The sequence below is a fragment of the Lathamus discolor genome, chromosome 5 (assembly GCF_037157495.1).
Source record: "Lathamus discolor isolate bLatDis1 chromosome 5, bLatDis1.hap1, whole genome shotgun sequence".
NCBI classification, from domain to species: Eukaryota; Metazoa; Chordata; class Aves; order Psittaciformes; family Psittacidae; genus Lathamus; species Lathamus discolor.
Genome location: NC_088888.1, coordinates 34,511,521 through 34,522,498, shown reverse-complemented (window position 1 = coordinate 34,522,498; position 10,978 = coordinate 34,511,521). Strand labels below are relative to the sequence as shown.

The 10,978-nt window shown below is 38.3% G+C and overlaps 1 protein-coding gene across 2 annotated transcripts in view; it reads left to right on the top strand.

The window, feature by feature from the left end:
- The first annotated feature begins 93 nt into the window (after window positions 1-93).
- The window catches only part of TTC13 (tetratricopeptide repeat domain 13), a 40,843-nt gene continuing 29,958 nt past the window's right edge, over window positions 94-10,978 (top strand). For both annotated transcript variants that reach the window (XM_065680323.1, XM_065680322.1), the window contains exons 1-4: window positions 94-300; window positions 3,660-3,754; window positions 6,574-6,649; window positions 8,964-9,034. In XM_065680323.1, the coding sequence (XP_065536395.1) occupies window positions 102-300; window positions 3,660-3,754; window positions 6,574-6,649; window positions 8,964-9,034 (441 nt within the window). In that variant the 5' untranslated portion in view covers window positions 94-101. The remainder of the gene's footprint in view (window positions 301-3,659; window positions 3,755-6,573; window positions 6,650-8,963; window positions 9,035-10,978) is intronic.

Below are 10,978 nucleotides of genomic sequence, written 5' to 3'. Positions count from 1 at the left end.
GGACTCCATGTCCCAGGGGGTAGCGCTGCGGTGCCCGCCTACCTGACGGCTGCTCCGCGGGAGAGAGCCCTCTGTCCCCGGGCTAGGCGGAAGAGGTGCGCATGCGCCCTGCGAAGATGGCACCTGCCGACGGCTCCGGGGCTGTGAGGTTATTGTGGGTGTCGCTGGCCATACTGGTCATGGCCCGGGCTGCGCTGGCCTTGTCCCTGCTAAACCAGGAGCTGCACCGGCAGCGCCAGGGCCTGGCCGGAGGCTGCGCCTCGGCGGGAGAGTGGGCAGAGCAGTACTCGGCCGAGTGCGGTGAGTTGGGGGCGTTGTGGTGATGACCGCCCTCAGCCCCGGGGCGGGGTGAGGCGGCCGTGAGCGCAGCGGCATAGCGGAGCCCTGAGGCCGGGGGGCGGTGGTTCCCCTCCCCTCCCCTCTCCTCTCCTCTCGCCTATCCCGCCTCGCCGCTGTGGAGCGTGTCGGGAGAAGAAGGAAGCGTGGCCGCGCCTCGCCTCGCCTCGCCTCATCTCATCCCACCCCACCCTGAAGCGCCGAGGGGTCCCACCCGCCGGCGGGAGGGCGGGCGGCTGGGCTGTATGCTTTCCTGCTGTTCGTGTTACTTCTGTTCAGCTGACTCATACTGAGGAATCTTCTGTGTGAGCTGCAGCTCCGAGTAGTGCTGTGCCGTGCGGAGCGGACATGAGACCACTGCTGTGGGGCCGAGAGGGGGAAAAGCGCTCACTCCTGGAAAGGGAGAGCGGTAGGGCCTGTATCTGTCACACAGCCTCGAGGATTCCTGTTGTCCCACTCTCCAACCTGCCAAGTCTAGCTGCTGTGCTCTGCGTGCTTTTTAAACTCGGCGCTCAGTAATAATACATAGACATGCCAACTGTTCGTGCTCGCATTACTGAGTTGAACTCGGAATGATTCATTTTCAACTAGAGTTATATATATTTTGCTGGCCAACTGAATGGTTTTCTTTACAAGCACCCCAAGTTCAGGTAGCAGATCTTCTGGTCTTTAGAATCGTAGAATGGTTAAAGTTAGAAGTTAATTGATGGCTTGTAATACAGGTACCTTTAAAACTTTTTTTTAATGTGTTTAAATATCTGTTGCATCAGGGTCATGTGACTTAAGTAATCTGTTATGATCTTTGATCATGAGCATAGTGCTGTTAAAAATAGCAGTCTGAACCACAGTGTGCATGTAATACAGATGAAGAAAAAGGCTTCATCAATTCAATGCAATATAGGCACTCACTGTTTACATGAGAATAACTAGTGATGTGTCATAACTGCTTAACTGTCTGCAGGTGTTTTTTTCCCCTTCATGCATTCTGTGCTCACAACAATTGCTGTGGTCACTAAGCACAATATGCAGTTAGTGCAATCCACTGAAAATCACAGATTTTCTAGAAATACCGTGTTAAGAGTTTTCTGTGTTTGCTTTTTCTTTTTTTTCCCCTCTATATGTGTGCTTTTTCATCACAGTATGTAAACAGTAAATCGGATTGAGAAAGTTATCTCAGGTGACCGTTGCTCTAAGTCATTCAAGCTTAAGCATAAAATCAAAAAGACTTTCACCCAGTGTTGAGATAACAGCTGTATACCATACAAGTTAATAAATAGCAAAGCATTTAATTGCATTTCTTCTGGTACTAGAACATGAATGACTGACTCAGGATATTCCTTCCCAGGTGTATTTGGAAGATTAGATTTCGATTTAATGGTGTATCTTGTTTTAAAGATACCAGTGTAACTGAGATTGATACAAGGAGTTCTGCTTAAATCATGAAGTACCTCAGGTACTTTGCATACACTTATAATAAGATAGCCCTTAGTTACAGAACAGCATACTTACCCTGAAATTGCTGTATATCGATTTGCTCCTTTCTGTTTATGTCCTGTGGCTAAATAACTTGCCAGTTAAAAGATTCCCTTAAGCTTTCAGTCTTTGTTTTAGTACAAGGTCCCCAGAAGCTGAGAATCAGTTAGTTTCTCTTGTAGCCTACTGCAAAGTCCAGGATGATTTCTTTGGCTGATGTTTCTACGTTTACAATGGGGCAGTGTGGTATGGGTTTGACTGTATCTAATTTGCAAACAAAGGCAGATCCATCTTTCCTGTGAGTAAAGCAGTCTGTTGCCCCAAGAATTGCAAGGTTTGAAGGGTCCTTTTTTCCCCATATAACTTGTAACAGGCTGTTCTTACTCCCTACCTTATTAAAAAATTCCTTCACTAAATTCTTGCTGTTATGCAGGAAATTATTCTGAACGTTGTCTGTGCCTGCGCCTCTTTGTTTTGTTCAGCAAAAAAAGTTCAGTGAGTCCACAGCAATGGCTCTTAACTGTCACTGACTTAGGAGCACCAACACAGGACAAGTAATGTGTAAATAATGCTATATCACAGGAAGGTTTGGCCAACATGAAGAACAAAGGGCAATGTTGAAACCTCTTTATGGAAAACTATGGGGGTCAGCTGCTGGACTTTCTGACTTTAAACTGTTCTGCTTTTCACGACTCTGGCTTCTGTTGTAAGCTTCTCCCACGAGTTATCTTTTATGGCTCAACTTAGTTCCAAGTTTCTATTTGCAGGGCATGATTTTAGATGCTGTTTTGACTTCTCTTTACAAGATGACTATTTCTTTTTCTCTTTTAGCACTGTACTTGTGAGAAATGGGGACTTAGGTAATTACAACCCATACATAATCAAAATATAAGTATAGCACTGCCTGTAAAAGTGAATTAGAAACACACACTGCCTCCAGCCTTTCCAACTTAGCATAAGATTATATTTACAAACATTAGGGCAGATGATAAAATTTGGTATTTGCAACATGGAATCAAAGAGATAATACTGTTTATTTGATTTTTCTTGTTTATTTTTGAAGTATTTCGAGTGAATAGAGGCTTTAATATCTGAACATTTAAAAGCTAACAATTCTGTTGGGATAGCAGTTAAAGCACCCTGTAGGTGAAGTAGTGACTTCTGTAGTCTGTCAGTCTGGGGGGTTCGGTTAATTATTTTTGTTTCTTATTTGTTTCGTTTGTTAAACTTCGCTATGCCAACAAGCTGCATTTGACTTATCATAGATTTGAATCAATCTTATACTTTTTGTAATGACCTTCTTAGTAATGTACGTGTGAGAACCTTTGTAGATGTTCAGTCAGTTATAGTTTACTATTCTGTCTGCTTTGTACAGTCTTTATACCTGTTTCCTGGACCTCCAGTAGCAGCTTCTCTTTCCCTACCTCTGCAGGGTCAATTCTGTTTGTTGTCCTCTCTGGGATTGGAATGATAATTTTGTCTTTAATTTCTTGGGCCAGAGAATGTAATCATAATGCCAAATGGAGGCATATCTACACCAAAACTTTCTTGTTTGCTTCCAGCCCCTTTCTTTTTTTTAAGATTTTTTATTATTATTGGTTTTGTATTTTTAGCCAAAAGCAGAAGTAGTAAGAAAACAAATTATGTAAAAGCAGTCATGGCAACTATTACTTCCCTGGCTGTGTGGATGTAGTGCTGTGGGCAGGAAGAAGCACTTCATAAAAGCTCTGCCCTGCAGAGTGCCCAGTGGGGAGGCTGTTCAGATGAACATGAGAAAGTGTGAGGTGTGATAATGACACATAAGTGTAACTCTTTGAGTTCCTAAATGTATTTTATCTCTTTTCCCCCAGATTCATCCTTTTTGCACTTCCATGAATCCGATTGTGACATAGGAGGGTCTTCATCTTGTGAATCTGTGCTCTCTCTCAACACAGAAAAAATTCTGGTATGCTGTCAAGAATATAATGTACAAAACAATTTTTAATAGGTTGTTGAAGTCACAGATCACTTTAACTGCATAACCAGTTAGAACGAAGTTCAGGCAAATAACTACAAATGGAATTTATTAATCAGTAGGCATAGGTCCCTAAAAGGCTGCTCGTGAAAGTAGTACTACATCATGAGTCTGTAGGGCTAATTGAAGCTGATGTTTCCACTGAAGGCAAACCTTCACCTAGATTAGTCTACTAATTAATGTTTTATTTTTAAGGCTGCTGAAAAAGGGAAAGATGTTAATTTTTTTATCCAGATTAAACCTGAGGAGGCTTACCACAAAATGGGTGTGTAGGACCGATAACTTACAATTGCTACAGAAATAATGTGCACATGTAATAGAGTTAGAAGCTTCAGACCATGTTTCACTAAATGTGATAACAGCATCGTGTGTGGAGAATATTCTAACAAAAGGAGAATGTCTCTTGTTAGAGACATTTTAAGAGGATTATTTTGGAATTTGATTTTTCTTGTAACACTACTGTTAACCTGTTGATCTTGAACAAATATAATCTTAAGTCTACATAAGAGCACAGGTTTGATGTTACTTCTTTAGTCCAATAGAGCCACAGACATTGAAAATCTTCACATAATTTCCATGTAAATATACAAAGAAGCCTTGGCCAATTTGTAGATATTATTGGCTATGGGGAGCATGAAAATTGTTGAAATTTGAAGCAACTTCCACTAAGGTGGCATTTGGAAAGAAAACCACTCTACTGCAAAATCTATGAAGTCAGTTATTTAACTTGAATATTCTCCTTCATCAGATTTTGATCAGATTTCTGTTTAAAGGTACCCGTAATTCTTCCTAAAACAGTGAAATGTAAATTAGTTTGTAAGAAATTTCCTGTTTCAAAAAGGCTTTGAAGAGAGCAACAATTCAACCTACTGGGAGTTGGTGGTGTGAAAAGATTCTTCTCATTTCTTGAAAGCAGAATGGCTCTCAATGTTTGCATGTAGAACCGCAGGTTGAGTAACCTGTAACTATTCAGAATTTGTTGGAGTATGAATCCCCTTCCTGTGCCACTCCAAGAACCAAATACTGTTCTGTTATTCCTTGATAACAAAACAGATGAGGGCAGGCAAAACTGTGATGCTTCTCATGCTGAGTGTCACATGCAGCTCTGCAATTCATAGAATATTAAGCTACAACCAAAGGAATCTGGCATTATTTTTCAATACCCAGTGTGGAACTTTGCTTTATCTTATCTTTTGTCCACAGACCAAGATGTATTGGCTTTTTTTGTTAGTCCACCAAGATAGAAGTTGTACTTAAGTTAATTTTTTTAACATTAAGACAATTATGGAAGAATAATGTTTTGCAGAGTTAAATGTTGAAGATCACTTTCTGAAGTAAGTTTTCTGGAAATTAGCTGAAGGCTGCTGGTAACATGAAAAGGTTGTTTCTGGAGGTGTGTGATTCGTAAATCTTTGTGGTCTGCAATGTAGATGTAGTTTAGTAATTGGTATAGCTGCTGAACCCTGGTCATTTTTGTGATGGTTTTAGTGACTTTTTTTCTTACGAGAAAAAGAGCTTTTCCATTCTGATACTGTAGGTACAGCAGCAGGTGGAGTAGCAATTCTCAGAATGTTATAGTGTAGTAATACATGATCTCTAATTGCAGTAAAAACAAAGTTAATAAAATTCAATTTGCTAATCGTTCATACTCTCCAAAATACTCAAGTTTTTAGATCAGACCAAGCTTTCTTCTTGTTCCTGAGATTATTAAACGAGCAGGGCAGAAACTGTGCAAAGGGATTTGCCAGTTACTTTTGTGTTTTGTAGATCATTTGGATGTCTGTGTCATAGACACAAGTAGTGGGGCTACTTTTGAGCAAGCAAAAAATAGTGGACGAGAGAATGACTAAGTGCAGTCTTTTCAGTAGAGGAAATGAGTTAAATATGTTCTCTGAAGTTTAAGGTGTTTCACTGTCTTCTCTGAAGTTAAAGATGAAGTTAAAGTGCTGCTTAGTGGAAGCAAAAGAAGAGAACCAAGCAGTGAGAGAAGTTATTTTTTCCTTTCTTGCTTACTAAAAGAGTTTGGAATGCCTATCAATTAAATGAGCGTTTTGTTCTCTTCTAACATAAATTGCTCTTGTAGGCTTACAGCTGTCCATGGAAAATACTTGTGAAAATGAATAGAGCATTTCTGTATTTCTGAGGGGTTGTCTTTGGCAGTATTAGTTTCTGCAGGATCATTATTTGGGGAACAGCCATCTTGGATGAGACTACAATTGACTGAACAAAGTCTAGGACTGATAGAAAGTTGTTATTGAAAGTGCAGCCTTTTTTACTCTAGTATGGCACAATTAAGTTAAACTTGTCTTTATTGCTGGAGTGATATTCTTCCCAGTGTTTCATTTAAGTATTTTGTTCTTTAGTATCCTTCCCTGTGAAGTGATAAAGGAATAATTAATGGGGTAAAGAGTATAAACTTTCACCTGTAACAGTATGTGTCTTAGACTTCCAAAACTTCATGTTAAGATGCAGTGAAGAAACATGGGCTAATAGTAAAACGCTGACAATGGCCTTTCATTGGAAAGGTTTGGTTAGTCTTACGTTAGAGAGGAAAACAGCAGCACCTGAGTGAGGAGCAGTTTTTCTCCCCATGTAAGGCTAGGGATCAGTTTGTTTTCAGTTACTTTGAGCAATCACATTAGTTGTAACTTTTTGATATAAGGTATTCTCTGAAGGATTTAAGACACAGGTTTCCTATTAAATTCTGTACTGTTGTCTGCTAAACACTTAAACCCCATGATGTTTTACAGAGTCAAGCGAAGTTGCTTGCAGAGCAGAAACGATTTCCATTTGCTACTGATAATGACAACACAAATGAAGAATTGGGTAAGATGCCTTACATAAGGTTTATGCAGGTGAATTATATACTAATTATTAGCACTGAATGTTTTCAGACTAAACTGATGATTCCTCAGTGATGCATTAATTTTAAAGTGATCTTAATAAGCCTGAAAATACAGTGAGTTTTCTCTGGTCATATAAAGGAAATATGTGTATCTCTTCCTAAAAATCTTTTCTGCTTTGTTCTTTAGAATTCTTCACTATCTCTGTGTAAGCAAGTGTTCAAAAAGCATTTTGATTTAATCCTCTTAACAGTCTCAGCTGTTTCCTCCTTCCTTTTCTCTGTAATTATTGATGATTAAAACTATTCAAATATCCAGAATTTTTTACCAATGGAATATGCTTTCTATCAAGCATAGATCTAGTATTTGTCTTTCCCTTTCCACACACTCTTCCTGTCAGTGCTTACAGGCTTTCTGAATTATGTTCATATGCAAGCTGCTGGCTGATGTTTTTTCAAGGCATGCTCAGCACAGTAAATGAAGGCATTTCAAATAGAACAGCAGGAAATACTTTTCTCAAAGGACTTGAGGAAGGACTTACTTTGCACTGCTTCTCCTAACTGATCTCCTCTATGGGAAGCAGAGGTATTATGAGGCAGCAAATTGTTGTGAGAGTGTATGCCAAGGGAAGCAGCAGACTGTCTTACATATAAGAGCAAAGGGAGACTTTAGTCATAAGTTGTCTAATGAAATTAAAGCAATTTCATAGTTTTTTGTTGACATAATTCCTGCCTTCACATGAAAATTTGGGGGCTTAATCTTTTTTGATATTCCTATCATATCTAACTATGTTCATAGAATCCTGCAGGGAATACTAGACTTAAGTCCAGTAGGAAATATTTTATGCTTTTAGTATGTGCTCTGTAGACTTGGAAGATTATGCCAGAAGATCCCTATCTTCATGTTTGGCATGTAGGCTGATACCTACCGACTCATTTGATTTCAAGTATGTTGTAATGTAAAGAGTCTGGATCTTTCTTGTTTGTGCATGATACTTATAACTGCTCTGAGAGAAAGTAGTGTGAAATGTTTGGGGCATCCTGAAGCAAAGTTGACACGTAAGTACTAGGTCTAATGGACCACTGTTAGCCCTAGATTTTTTCATAGTAGGGTACTTGTATTTTTGTAGTATATAATTAAAGATGAAAGATTAATCAAAGAATTAAAATATAAGAAGCTGATACTGTATTGGCTACTAGCTGTTAATCACTTGCCATAGTTCTACAGACATAGTCTATGACCTCCTCTGTTTAACCAAGAGTCTTGGATAAACAAAATAAATGCATTATCAGCAAGACAGTGAGTCTTCATTATGTTGCTTCCTCCACTTTTTTCCTTAATACTGGCATGGTTGAGTTAATTTTATTTTACATGCCAACTGTTCTGTGTTCTGGGATTGGAACTGTGAAGATGATACTAAGAACTGTAATCTTGGAGAAGAATGAAATGAGGAAAATTCAAGAGCTCTTCAACCTGTCTGCCAATTTTCTTCCCTTTTTTGACAATGCTGTGTCTCTGTACCAAGTGAAGCTTTTTATGTATTGAGGAAAAAGCTTATATTGCACACAGTTACTTCCTTCTGCATAACAGAAATGCTCCAAGAGTAAGTCAAACGCTAGAGTAAATAAATTTCTTACCTGTCTTTCATTTAACTTTGTTCCTCCTGTAATGAACAGTGCTTAGTGACAGTACCAAAGCAATGTGGCTCTGCCTGCATGAGAGATAAGTGTGTCCTATTAAAAATACCTTTGTTCCCACTGTTCCCTTCTCCCTTGTCTGTATGACTGCTAAAACTTGTTAGGAGTATGGGAAAGGTGAATTCCAGCTCTTAGTTCCACCATCAGCTGCTCATGTGAACTGCCTGGGGAAACGTTGTACTGTAACAGCTCTAGTTCTCAAGATGTTTTTTTTTGTGGGCAGTGTAGACAGATCTTAGTCCAGAGTTAAGAACTGTGAGAGATTAAAACATGCAATATGAAACAATCTTGAGATATTCAGCTGTCAGAACTGAACTTCAGCCATGAAAGCATAACCACAGCTTTCCAGTCTTGTGACTTGACTGTGTTGTTTTTTTTTTTTTTTTGTGGAGATTAAGGGAATATGTGTCTAAAACAGCGGTCTGTTTCTTTTTCAAACACTTGGCATCTATTCCAAAGCAGGGGGATATGCATAAACTTTAAAGCTTTTCAGAATTTTAATATGGGTAAAGATTCTGTGGTTTATTTATTAAAATGTATTTCAAAAAGTATAATCAGATGGTTTTTGCTGTTTTATTGACATTTATGATGTTTTATTAGCAATTGCTTACGTGTTGATTGGCAACGGCTTGTATGATGAAGCCGTACGACACTTTTCAACAATGCTGCAGGTAAGTTTTCTGTTTGGACCCCTAAAAAATAATGTTATGAAGTTATCCATTACAACATACGGCTTTACTGAATAATTCAGTTATGGGTTTTAAAATGAGAGTAATTATTCTAAAATTTTTCTTTTTTTTTTCCCCTATCCAATAAGGATACTCCTTAAAATCAGTGTCTTGGTTTTTTGCTGAGTGATTTTTTTTATCTGTAGGAATAATCATTTTTTGGCACTGACGAAAAGAAAAAGCATCTTCAAAAACCTCACTTGGGCAAAACCAAAGTGCATTTAATTAGCCTCTTAATGTGTAGGCTGAGATATTTTAATGTGGACTTTCTGGGTGACAGCATGTTGCCAGTAACATCAGAAAAAAACTGACAGATCACTTAGGATAGTGGCAATTGGCACATTGCTTTCATGATGATAAATGATTTTGTATGCCGGGTTTATTCTTCTTCAGTGGTATTTGATGAGTTTAATATTTAAGTAAAATGTAACAAATACTTCAACATACTTTGTTTGTCTGACCAAAGTAAAGAATCTCTTCTGAGAACTATAAGGTGACCACTCTTAAAACAAAACCAACCCAAACAGTATAAAAGCTTTTTCTAAAGCTGTTTTCAAAATACTGTATTTTATAGCTAAGAAGCTGAGACTGTCAGGAGCATGGACCTGCTTTTTGATCTAAACTGCTTGTAACCCACAAATACAAGCTGAAAGTAAATACTGCAAATACTAGCATGTTTGGGGGTTTTGTTTGTTTTTAACTCAAACGTTATATGGCTTATACTTCAGTTGAGTTAAAGCATGGTAATTTAATGAAATTGTTCCAAAGAATTTATCAGAGGAGCAGAATGGTTTTTTTGTTTTGTTTGATTTGGTGTTTAGCCATCTCTGATTTCATTTTTTGTTCGTTTGTTTTAATGTGAGGATTTTTTTTGGGGTTTTTTTTTTTTTTTACCCTAATGAGAACTCCTGCTTCAAAAACTACTGGACTTATAAAGAGGAGGCGTTATATTAAGAAGGAAAGAAACATTATATTAAAGAGGAAATGCAGTATAGGTGAAGATAAGCAAGATGCAGTAGTTAGAAAGATGTGAGAAATATGTGTATAATAGAATACCTCTGCAATGCACACATCTCAGTTGAAATGAATAAAATGCTTTTTCTATGCCTGAAAGGCTGTAAAGTGATTGTAATTGTTCACTCTGTCTTCCATAAGCCATATGAAGTGAATATTAAAACATTTAACAGAACAAAACAGCCTTGCTTAGCCACTGTGTTAAAAGTAAGGAAGTTACCTGAAGTTGACATTGGCAAGTGTACACTTGGAGTCAGCTCAAGTGTGGCAAGGTGCTGGCATTGGTGTGCCACATATATGTTGTTTTGTCCATGAAATAATTTGCTTCTTGGCAGTTGTCCCAGTTAAATGAGACCAGGCCTATGCTACAAACAGTTGTAGCACAGCTGTGTTGATTGCTGGTGTGAAGATGGTGTGATTCCTGACTGTTTTTCAGGGAAACTGGCTGCATTGGCATCGTTGTGCCAAGAAAAGCAGTTTTGCTGTTGTAGTTCTTCAAATTTGAATGGAAAACTACATTTGGAGTATATAACATTGCATAAGAAGTAGTTTCACCATGTAAGATGCATCCCCCTAAGTGTCCCAGTTGGAAAGTCACAGACTTAAATCTAACCCAAGGAAGGTTTGTTTAAATTTTGCAAAACTGCTTTGGCAGGATACCTGCCTGAATAAAAATTTTATCAGGATGTCACAATTTCCTGCTTCCCAATTTTAAATCTCTAATTTAAATTACAAATAAAACAAGCTTTGAATGGCTGAATTGCATGTTTATTATCACTTCAGTGATGTTAGAAGTCAGATAATTATCAATAAGATTTCAGGTAATGAAGGCTGGACAACAGACTATACTAATGTGCACATAGCTTCTGATAG